The 12,650-nt window shown below is 43.0% G+C and overlaps 1 protein-coding gene across 1 annotated transcript in view; it reads left to right on the forward strand.

The window, feature by feature from the left end:
* NUS1 (NUS1 dehydrodolichyl diphosphate synthase subunit) overlaps window positions 1-12,650 on the forward strand; it is a 43,957-nt gene that overhangs the window by 488 nt on the left and 30,819 nt on the right. Inside the window, exon 2 of the mRNA XM_075063900.1 lies at window positions 1-184. This exon is cut by the window's left edge and continues 91 nt beyond it. Coding sequence (XP_074920001.1) covers window positions 1-184 — 184 coding nt within the window. The remainder of the gene's footprint in view (window positions 185-12,650) is intronic.

Genomic DNA, 12,650 nt, shown 5'->3' on the forward strand with positions numbered 1-12,650 from the left:
GCGGCGCGGCGGGTGCCGGGCGGACGCGGGCGGGGGCGCTGGGACGGGCGGCCCCTGGAGAAGCTGCCGGTGCACATGGGGCTGGTGGTGACCGAGGAGGAGCCGAGCTACGCGGACATGGCCAGCCTGGTGGTGTGGTGCATGGCGGTGGGCATCTCCTACGTCAGCGTCTACGACCACCACGGTGAGCGCGGGGGCTTGGCGGGGCCTTGGGCGCCACCTTTCCGTGCGGGGCGGATACAGCGCGGCGGGGGTTGGCTCGGCCCGTGGCCGCTGTGTCCTGTCAGGGGGCTCCTCTGGCTAGTCGGTGTTGGAGAAACACCCCCACTTTCACGGGCTGGGGAGAGGGGCCGCCCGTCGCCTGGGGGAGCTCTGCCTGCCCCTGCACGCCTCGGGGGCTGTTACCAATGAGCTTCCTTCCTGCATGAATAACTCCATGCCCACTCCTCGTCTTCCCTGTTCTGGGATCGCCAGGCTCATCGCTGCCTGCCTGGCTCTACCAGCAGCTGTGAAACCACCAGAGATGCCTTGACCCTGTACTGCTGCCTGAGAAAGTGCCAGGCAGCAGCAGAGTCACCATACCTGCCTGTCTGCTAGCTCAGGAGGGTAGGGTGGCATTCATTCCCATGAAGGTATGGTCCATGGTCTAGGACTAAAGTTAGTTAAATGGTAACTTGGATTCTGTAGGAATTGGTGGCTTAGGCCTCTATTACTCAGTAGGGAAAGATTCAGGTTTGCTGCTGGTAAATAGAATTGCGTGTTTGGTTTGCTGTTTTTATTCTATAATCTTGTGTCTGAGCATCTCTCAAAAGTTACAGTGCTTAAACTTGTGTCTTTTTCAAATGACTCTTCCTTTCTCTTCAAAAGGGGAAGAATATGTACATTTTTATTTAAACTTTACATTATTAAATTGTATTACCTGGAATGTGCTATGTTCTGTATTGATGAAGGCAAGATCGAGGAAGTATGCCTTCAGCTTGGAACAAAGCATTGAGATCTAGTGATCCTGGAGAAGATCGAGTCTTGGATCATCCCTTGAAAAAGCTTGGTCTCCTACATAGATGAGCTTTACCCTTGTAGTAAACAACTCTATTGTGCTAGAGGAGTGGAGCTGTTGAAAGGATGATCTTTAGGTATTCTGGGCCCAAACCACTGGGTTTCTTGACTAGAAGGACTGATCTTGAATTTCTCATTTTATGGGAAGTCACTGCAGTGAGCAGAGGACAGACTTCATATATTCATGCTGTCACATGTTGCTGAGGACTTGTACAAAACCAGCACTGATGTGAGCTCTAAGGAGCTGAGAAGCAACAGGGCATGTCTTCATTAGCAACATTAAAGTGCTGTGTAGTTGTGGCACCAGTGCTAGGGGAGAGCTCTCCCAGCGCTATAAAAAAACCACCTCTATGAGGGGGTCTACACTGCTATGTTACAGTGCTGAAACTTGCAGCGCTCGGGTGGTGGTGGTGGAGGGGAGGGTTCACACCCCTGAGCAAGAAAGTTGCAGCACTGTAAAGTGGCGGTGTAGACAAGGCCTTAGTTTCTTGACATCTGATGGCTTCGTTCCCAGCTAGACTGCATAACTTTAGTCCAGCTCGGAAGTGATGAGCATCTATTACTAATGCTAGCTAAGTCATCTGTGAGGATAGGACAGAGTCATCTAACCATTTGGCGATAACAGCATCCACAAGTAAAACTTTGCTGCGTGAAAGCTAAACTGCAGATGGACTTACTGTACAATTGGCTATCTTCAGCCAAAGGAGACTGCACTGCACTGAGGGACTCTTCAAAGTGTTTCTGATTACAGTAGTGTTGTATGATATGAAGGATAGAACTTTTTGCTGTTTGCATATGATATCTCTGATTTCACACCAGTTTTGGTGGCTGTATGTAGATCTTAAATAGGACTTCAGAGAGAATTGGTCCTTGTGGGACTGTGTGGGTAAGAGATGTGGTGGTGGATATGTAAGTTTCAATCAATACCTTTTTAGGCGTTCCTTCAAGAAGGATTCAGACACTTTAGAGCATTCCCCTGGACTTTTGCCACCTCCATCAGGTGGGATAGCAATCTCTCATGATCAGTCATGTGAAGAGATCTAGGAGTATGGAAATGGATGTCTCCTCCATTCATAGACAAGTATGATGTTATCCATCAGTGCCACTAATGCTGTTCCTGTTCTATGTACTGGCCTGAATCCAAACTGCAGGATCTAGGATGTTATCTTTGGCTAGCTTCTTTGAGCTTGTTTAGGAATTGTAGGCTTGATACTAGGGGAGCTAGGTTAGATCCAGGGAGGATTTCTGCAGTATTTATTGGACTATTCTGTTGACTAAATATTCTTTCACTGAAAGAGGCATTAGAGTGTGGTGGCTAATGCATGCTCAGCTTATTGGGGAAGTATATATTGGCTGCTATGGATAAGCGTTTAGGTTTTTTTTGTTTCAAACTCCTGAGATTGCTTTAATTGCTCAACAACATTGGAAACTATTGCCTTACAAGATTACTCTAATCTTGGTAGGTCTTATGCAATGTGAAATTTACTGGAGTGTGTCAGTTTGACAATAGTAGTGATCATTGAGCAAGAATTGAGATTATGACTTAGCAGTGTCCTGATATGTTGCTTATTAGATCCATAGGTTGTCTGCCGTAAATCCTATTGCTCAGGGTTAGATGACGCAAGTTTAAACATTAGTGCAGTGCTCCCCAAACTGGGGGGTGTACCCACTCTGCTTCCTGCTCCACCCTGGCTATAAGATGCATGTGGACAGATTACATTATGGGTAATAGAGGGTGTGACAGGTTCAGTCACAGACACTCTTTTGGGACTGTTCAGCACCTAATGTGCTGAAACTACCTTTGAGCCTGTCTTCTTTGTCAGCTTGGGACTCCAGAACCTGCCTCGTTGAGCCAGACATGCTAACCTGCTGCAACACAGACCCAGGGTCTGAACCATGTCCCCAAAGCTGCAAACTTAACTGAAAACAGCTGAGCAAGTACTTCTGTTTCTAGCACTCAGACATCCAGTTCCCAATGGGATCCAAACCCCAAATAAATCCGTTTTACTCTGTATAAACTTTATGTAGGGTAAACTCATAAATTGTCTGCCTTATATAACACTGATAGAGGGATATGCACAGTTCTTTGCTCCCCCAGGTATTAATCACTTACTCTTGGTTAATTATGGGTAATAAGCAAATGTGATTTTCATTAAGTATAAAAAGTAAGATTTAAGTGGTTTCAAGTAACAAACAGAACAAAGTAAGTTACCAAACAAAATAAAACAAAACACGCAAGTCTAAGCCTAATACGTTAAGAAACTGAATACAGGTAAATCTCCTGCTCAGAGATGTTCCAATAAGCTTCTTTCACAGACTAGACTCCTTCCTCGTCTGGACCCAATCCTTTCCCCAATACAGCTTTGTTCGTTCCAGCTCAGGTGGTAACTAGGGGATTTCTCATGACTGGCAGCCCCCTTTGTTCTGTTTCACCCCCTTTTCTATCTTTGGCTCAAGACAGGAATCTTGTCTCTCTTGGTCCCGACCCCTCCTTCTAAATGGAAAAGCACCAGATTTAAGATGGATTCCAGTAGCAGGTGACATGGTCACATTGGTCACCACAAGCCTCCATTCTTCCCGGCCTGACTCACAGGAAGGCTTGCAAGTAAATGGCCAATTTGCAACCAATTGTCCTAGTCAATGGGAGCCATCAAGATTCCAAGCCACCATTAATGGCCCACACTTTGTCATTACAATAGGACTTTAGAGTTATACTTCATATTTCTAGTTTTAGATACAAGAATGATAAAAAATAGGATGAACACACTCATTGGATTATAAACTTTGTAATGATACCTTACAAGAGACCTTTTGCATGCAGCATATTCAATTACATTATATTCAGTTACATTATATTCACACTCATTAGCATATTTCCATGAAACGTATGGAGTGCACCATCACAAGGAGTTTGACATAAAATTTGGGGATCATTGCACTAGTGGAGCTAGACCATTGCTGTAACAACAATGGGAATTTCAATGAAAAGCTCAGTAACAGCCCTAGTGTCACTGCTGTTAAGAAGCTTTTTAGTCACCCATGGCTTTGGTTAGTAGGTAGAGAAACCTTGTACTGACAACTAATAGTAAGAGATGAGAGTAATTTTAAAGATGTAAATATCAGTCTCTGAAGTGTTGTGATTCATTTCTGTGTAAGAACATCGGGTAAGATCCCACTAGAACTGCTTACTTGAGCTTGATACTGTAGGGCCCTCAGTATCTCACAAGTCTGGTGACACTGATGATATCTAGCTTTATACTTTACCGTCTGACCTTCCTCTCAGTAATTCTTTGAGCTCATGACCTGTATGCCTCTTAGGGAGGATAAAAATATTACAGCAAGATTTAATTGAAAATGTTGACTACAACAAGAGTGTGGAACTATTAGTAAGGCATGCTACCACAAGATAACCTGTATCACTGTGCATTTTGTACAGTGCTCAATGCAATGGGATCTGGACCTTGGTCAGGCCTTTTGGGCTCTAGTTTAGCACAAACAGTCGCTTCTAAATAGACAAAACATACAAAGGGTGAAGTTAATCTGAGGTGTGATTATTGCTAGTTGAAAACTTTCCCCTATTTATAGAGGGAAAACTGAGGCACAGAATAAGATACTTGCCCAAAGTGGCATCTGTAGCCTGTGGCAGAGCTGGGGATTAAACCCACATCTCTTGAGTACCAGTCTACAGCTTTAACAACAAGTCTAGCTTTCTTTGTATTTAGCAAGCATCCCAAGGAAGCAGCTGTCTAGTAGATCGTGCAGTCTTTCAGCAAAATAGTTCTGTTCGTTATCTTAGTGTGCCAACTGACGCAGTATTGACAATATTTTTTTCCTTGGGAATGATTCCCAACTGAACTATTCAGGACTGAGAGGGGACATGATAACCAAGTTTTTCAAATACATAAAAAGTGTTACAAAGAGGAGGGAGAAAAATTATTCTCCTTGTCCTCTGAGGGTAGGACGAGAAGCAATGGGCTTAAATTGCAGCAAGGGCCATTTAGATTGGAAATTAGGAAAAACTTCTTAACTGTTAGGGTGGTTGAGCACCGGAATGAATTGCCCAGGGAAGTTGTGGAAGATTTTTAAGAGCAGATTAGACAAACACCTGTCAGATCAGTTATCTCCAACCTTTTTAAGCACATGATCACTCTTTGAATTTAAGTGCAACCCAGAATCTTCCTCAAAGAAAATGTAGAAATAAGAGTAATCTCTCAAACCCAAACACCCTTGCCTTGCCCCCTTTCCTGCTTCTGCCCCACCCCTTCTCCAAGGCCCCACCCTGCTCACTGCATCCCCGCATTTGTCCAGTGTTAGCTCTTCTCCCCCTCGCTCACTTTCACTGGGATTGGATGGGATTGGGGTGCAGGCTCTGGGCTGGGGCCCAGGGGTTTGGAGTGTGGGAGGGACCTGGGCTGAGCCTTGGGTAGGGGGCTGGGGTGCAGGAGGGGGTTCACGGCTGGGGCAGTGGGTTGGGGTGCAGGCTCTGGGAGGGGGTTGAGGCAGGGGGTTGGAGTGCATGAGGGGGCTCAGGCTGGGTGCAGGAGGGCATTCAGGCCTGGGGTTTTGGGGTATAGGAGAGGTTTGGGGTGTGGGCTCTGACTGGGTGCCACTTACCTCCGGCGGCTTCCGGGCAGTAGCAGCGCAATGGAGTTAAGGCGGGTTACCTGACTGCCCTGGCCACGTACTGCTCCGAAAAGCAGCAGGCATGTCTGGCAGCAGCTCCTGTGGGGGAGAGGGTGGAGGGTCTCTTTGTGCTGCCCTCGCATGCAGGCACTGCCCCAGCAGCTCCCATTGGCTGCAGTTGCCTGTTCCCAGCCAATGGGAGCTGCTCTCCCTGCCACTGTATGACTGCATCTGGTTCCCAAAGGGAAAGATTTGGCAATTTACAAAAGAGCCTAATGCTGATGGTCAGTGTTTTCTCAACCAAAGTTTATCAAGTTAAGTGTCTTCATCCCAACTGAAGACTTATAAGAACCTCTATATAAGCAGCTAGTTTTTCAGGGCTTGACAAATTTCTTAGGTCTTGTCTACACTTAAAAAGCTGCAGCGGCATAGCTCTGCTGCTGAAGCTGCACCACTGTAGTGCTTCAGTGAAGACAGTGCCTGCACTGATAGGAGGGGTTGTCCTGTCAGAGTAGGTAATCCATCTTCCTGAGAGCCAGTAGCTATGTCAGCGGAATAATTCCTCCATCAAACTAGTGCTGTCTACACAGGAACTTAGGCTGGCTTAACTATGTCTTTCAGTGGTGTGGATTTTTTGTACCTCTGAGCAATGTAGCTATGTTTATCTAATTTTCTAATGTAGACCAAGCCTCTCTACTAGCAAGAGATTGCCTAAATAAAAACCCACCCACCTTGGACCTTGCTTAGTGCCTTTCTATTCTGTTGGCTAGGTAAGACAGCTGCTTTGCTTGCTATACACTTGAAGCTCCCTCTCTTCGTAGCTGCCTTGAAGGTAGAGGTCTCCTTCACCCCAGAGCATTCTGGTTGCCATGTCGGGTTTGGAATAGGTCTCTGCTATTCTCCCTCCCTTGTTTCCCTTATTTTGGGTTGGGGGGTTTGTCTTCCTCTCTGCACAACTCAAATGCCTAATGCCACTGATTCTGATAGCCTGCAGCAGTCTGAAATTGACAAAAATCATGTGTTCCACTGCTACCAGTAGGGCTATGAATAGCTGTGAAACTGACCAGTTTTGTTAATTTAACTAGACTTCACTGATCAGCAATCTTTCTGCAGACTAGGGCAAAAAAATCTCCATGACTTTAAATGCAGTTTACATTTGTAATCTTTTATTTAAAATAGAAGGCTAAGATCTTGGCTTTTTTTAAATGAATACTTGTATGTTGTAGAAAATGGTGACTAAGATCCTCATCCATATTGGGGAATTCTCCTGTGGCAAGGAGACTTTTAACCTTGCAATTTTCCCTTCTACTAATGGCTGAGTTGGCACACATATAGTCCATTTAACTATCATTGCATTGACACAAACCTGAAGTTAATTTTTTTTCCTTCTTCCAACCCTAGAATATCAAACTTCGTGCAGGGCATTGAATGGCTATAGGGATTGACTGGTACTGGGCTGGGGACTTTCATCTCTAAATTACTAGTAGCAGAAGTAGTGACTGTAGCTTGTACTACACTACAACCCTTCAGAGAGCTAAAATCCCTTTTGGATAATTATTCTTTCCTCTTTTTCTGGGAGCTTGAGACCTGGGGCTTTTTTTTTTGAGGGAGGGAAAGCAAAAACTGCCCTGTAAAGATATTTTAAATACTTAACCATTGCAATATGGTTATGAACTGTACAATAATCCATAGTAGCAGGATTTATTTGTTGTACTTTCCATTTACTCTGAAGTCATGGGATATGTCTAATATTAATTGTAAATGAATTTTTGTTTATATTTCATAGAATATCAGGATTGGAAGGGACCTCGGGAGGTCATCTAGTCCAACCCCCTGCTCAAAGGACCAATCCCCAGGCAGATTTTTGCCCCAGATCCCTAAGTGTCCCCCTCAAGGATTGAATTCACAAACCACTGAGCTATGTTCCCTCTCATTCTTGACTGAAACTTCTAAAAAGCTTCAATAAGTTATCTAGTTATTAGATATTTAACAAGCTAACCTTCCCCTTAAGAAAAGCCCAGACAGGAATAATAAGCTAGAAGGGAGAGATCACTGAGCTTGCTGCTGCCGTTTGCTTGCCATATTAGTCTGTAGTCACTGTTGTGTGTCCAAGTATAATTCTTGTTTTCAAAACACAAGTGTTTACCCTAGCAAAAATTGCACAAAATAACTTTCTATTTAGGAAATGTGTACAGTGTGACTATTGGTTGTTTATAAACTAAGTCCATTCTGAAAAATACATGAAAGATTTTAAACTTGGTTGAGACAGCTTACAAAGAGTCCAGAGGATTTGCTGTTGACTAAATTGCTTTCAGTTGTATGTCAAAATATCTTTCCCTTATAAGAAATAAGCCTAAAATACCGGCATTTTATATACTTCTAAATAGGCTGCATTGATAGACACTATATTATCACAAAACCTGCTGTGACTGCTACAGCAGTTTTTCTTCAGATCGTATCGATCTTTTTTGCCTTTTACTAAAGATTTCCTATGTTGCTAAAACTATTCTGATCTCTTGCCACTGAAAGCTAACATGCTGACGCTGAAGTCATGAGGTTTAAATGATTAATTTAAAACTCATAATGCTGGAAAATGGTGAACAGGAAGCTGGAGGATATTCCATACATGGAATATGTGTTGCTTAGATATATCTGAATACATTGCCCAAAGGGAAATAATTTTTAAAAAATGCATAAACATTTTCAAATTGTCTTTAGTTAAATAAAACTACCTAAACTGTGCTGGATGCAAAAGGAAAAAAGTTATAAGAATTTGCCAAAAAGTTCTACATTTAATACTGACTGGCTTCATAAACAAAGGTAGCTACTGAACTGATTGTTTCTAGTTGAATAGCTCAAGACTTCAGAACTAGTAGATCTCATTCTCTCATACCTTTTTTTTTTTTTTTTTTTTAAACCCATACATTAGAAGGAAAAACAAACAAGTTTTCTTGCTTTCCCAGTTGGTTTCTTAAGTTTGAATGAACTAGTCCTCGAACTGAACTAATTGGATAAAATGAAGAAAAAATATTTTCTCTGCACCTGCAGAAAAAGCTATTGATGTCAAAAATTGGTTTAGCATTCCAACAAACTCTAGTTCTGGGTGCTTAGCCAGTGACTTCACCAGTGATCTAACTTTATAACTTCAGCAGCAAACAAGTATCACTTTGAATATTTGTTTTTAATTAGACTATTAATGGATTATAGTAAATTTAGGCCTAAACATATGTTGTTGTAATTTCAAAATTAATTCTAAATGTTTGGTTTTTTTTGTTTTTTACAAAGCAATGTATTTAAATCAGTTTAAAAAGGAAAATATTTCTGGCTTGGTTTGGGGTCAGTTTCAAGCTCCAAATTTGGAACTGGAGGGTCCCAAGATAGACCCACCCTTCTCTCCTCCCCAAATCACATGAGACAAATTAGGGATTTTTGCATGCACCTGGGTCAGACTGTGGCTTTGAGAACATGTCTACACTACAAGTGCTAGAGCTGAAGCTATGCCACTTCAGCACCATATTTACTACAGCGATGGAAGGACTTTTTTTCCATCACATTAGTAAATCCATCCCCTTGAGAGGCAGTAGCTAGGTCAAGGGAACAATTCTTCTGTTAACCTAGCTCCATTTCCGGTGGGGGTTAGGTTCACTTAATTTGGTGGCTGTGTGACACTTATCACAGCCCTCAAGAACTAGATCGACCTAATGTTTAGGTGTAGACCAGGCCTGGTCCTCTTCAAACATATATCACCCACTTTGAGGTGGTATCCCACACCTGCTCCATCTTTAACGAAGCAATATTTTAAAGGGTGTGAAAGATTTGGGGGGATATGATTGTCACCTTATTGCATTTTTACTTGGTGAACATCCTTTGAAACCTCTGATGTGACTTTAAGAATTCATTCTCTCAGGCTATGTCTACCCTACAGCTTATTTCACTTGTGGTGTGAATAAACTACCCCCTGAGTGACATAAGTTACACCAACATAAGCGCCAGTGTGCACAGTGCTGTGTCGACTGAAGAGCTTCTCCTCCTGCCATAGCTTCTGTCTCTCGCAGAGGTGGCTTTATTATGTGGGCAGAAAGCTCTCTCCTATCGACAGAATCTTCACCAGAGGCATTGCAGGGGTGCTGCTGCATGTGTAGACAAGTACAGAGACTGTCTGGAAAGCTGTCAGAGAGCAATCAAAGGCCATCAACAGTGAATGGCTCTCCCCTGGTGGAACAATGAGGTTGCTAGTGGCAGGGCCATTGACTTTGAATGACATTTGTGCCCTGAAGTCAACTTCTCACTGAAGCATAGAAATTCCTCTGTGGAGGAGCATGGACAGAACACCTGCCAGAGGCATTTTAAGAAAAGTGCTCCATAAGGGAGGGAAGTTAATTCATTAACAGAAACGGGACCAATCTGGAGAGAGTGGAGATAGGGACTTTACCTTACCTGAAGATGCTGTTCAAACCCAAGCCTTCACAAAAGGCAGTGAGGTCAGACAAAGGCCTGGTCTACACTAATACTTAGATGAACCCAGCTACATTGCACAGGGTTGTGAAAAATTTACCACCTTCCCTGCAGTGACATAATTAAGCTGACCTAACCTGTGGTAGACAGTGCAAGGTCATTGGAATTCTTTCATTGGCCTTGCCTCTCGGGGAGGTGGATTACCTACTCTGAAGGAGAGTCCCCTTTTGCCAGTGTAGATATTGGCTATGCTGAAGTGCTGCAGCTATGCTGCTGTAGCATTTCTGATGTGGACAGTCCCTAAGGGAAAGCATTCAGGAGTTTGTTTTCCATAGATCTGTAACACTCTCACCTTTGAGCTGTGTGTGTTTTTAAGGAATTCATTTGCTAAGCCTGTATTTCCTTATTTTACTTCCGTACTGTACTGTGACAGGTTGGATCACAGAAACCTCCTTGGGAGCTGCCAACTGATATGCCAAGACCACCTCTGCTCCTGTTTTCCCTGCCAGCTCAGGACTCCAGCACCCTGTCTTGATGAGCCAGACACTCCTATCTGCTCCAACAAAGACCCAGAATCTGAATTACCTGCCCCAAAGCTGCAGGTTTACCTGAAAACAGCTCACAGAAGCATGCTTGTCTTTAACACCCAGATGCCCAACTCCCAATGGGGTCTAAACCCAAATAAATCCATTTTACCCTGTATAAAGCTTATGCAGGGTAAACTTATAAATTGTTCACCCTCTATAACACTGATAGAGAGAGATGCACAGCTGTTCCCCCACCAGGTACGAATACATACTCTGAGTTAATTAATAAGTAAAAAGTGATTTTATTAAATACAGAAAGTAGTATTTAAATGGTTCCAAGTAGTAACAGACAGAACAAAGTAAGTCACCACGCAAAATAAAATAAAATGCGCAAATCTATGTCTAATCAAACCAAATACAGATAAGTTGACCCTCAGACTGGACACCTTCTAGACCTGGGCACAATTCTTTCCTCTAGTACAGATCTTGTTCCAGCTCAGGTGATAGCTAGGGGATTCTTCAATGATGGCTCTTCCTCCTTTGTTCTCTTCCACCCCTTTATATATCTTTTGCATAAGGTGGGAATCCTTTGTCCCTCTCTCTGAATTCCCACCCCCTCCTTCTCAATGGAAAGACAGCAGGTTAAAGATGGATTCCAGTTCAGATGACATGATCACATGTCACTGCAAGACTTCATTGCCCACTTACCAGCACACAGTATACAGGAAGACTTGCAGGTAAAGCACAGTCATTTGCAGACAATGGTCCTAGTTAATGGGAGTCATCAAGATTCCAAACCACCATTAATGGCCCACACTTAACATAATTACAATACTCCCATAGTTATATTTCATATTTCTCATTTCAGGTAAGAGTGGAACATTTATACAAATGGATGATTACATTCAGTAGATTATAAGCTTTGTAATACCTTACAAGAGACCTTTTCCATGAAGTATATCTCAGTTAGATTATATTCACTTATAATTAAATTTTTATAAAACCATATAGACTGCACAATATCGCACTGTTTTTTTTTTTTTTTTTTGAATGGTGCCGCTACACAACCAGAGCTCCTGCAGCCATCTGGACTCTGGGGGGGACGTATGTCGAAACAACTGAGAGTCTTCAGAGGGCCAGGAACTGTCTTCAGGATCTAAGCAGTCAGACTACATGGTTCTACTGCTTGAGAAGGTTGTCAGACCTTGGCATCAGCACCTGAGTGCTCTGGAGCAATCCAAAGCTAGGAGCAGAGATCAGTCATTTCCCAGAAACAGTGAGCTTAGCAGCAGGTGGAATTCAGTGGTTGGATCCCTTTGCAACAGAGGAAATTCCTGTTCAGAGAGTGGTACTGGACCATTTTGTGACAAAAGGTATTAAGAATAAAAGTTGAATCTACAATGTGGGTTAAGCAAAGCTGCTGAGCCAGAGAAAATCACTTGTACATTTGCAACAGACAGCCAGTGTTGCTTGCATGCCAGAGTGTTTGCAAACATCAGAATAAGGTGGCTCAAGGTGACATCCTGTGACCATTGAACCCAAACAGCACCCATATACTGTGAGTTCAAGTCCTGTCCATGTCAGCATCCTGAGAATATTTTGTGCACATTGTTTTAGAAAGCCAGTAATCATATCAAACTCCAAATATTCCCCCTCCCATAAACTGTAATAAAAAAATCAAGCACTGCACAAACTACAACAAACATTTTAAAGTTCTGTTGCTTTGGTTAAAGCATCATTTTTGCAGGCTTTTTCCACCCCTCTTAAAATGAAACCCCTGCTTTAAGCTTGTGATGGTGCTACTACCAGCAAGTGTATTGTCACATAAAGGGTCATGGTAGAGTTTGTGGTACAAATGTAACTTTAGCACCCTTGTAGTCCAGATGGAGTCTACTATTGTCATAAACAGATAGCTAAGGGTTAATGTTTGTTTTACCTGTAAAAGGTTAACAAAGGGAACCAAACACCTGACCAGAGGACCAATCAGGA

Source organism: Chelonoidis abingdonii, chromosome 3, assembly GCF_003597395.2.
Source record: "Chelonoidis abingdonii isolate Lonesome George chromosome 3, CheloAbing_2.0, whole genome shotgun sequence".
Lineage (NCBI taxonomy): Eukaryota > Metazoa > Chordata > Testudines > Testudinidae > Chelonoidis > Chelonoidis abingdonii.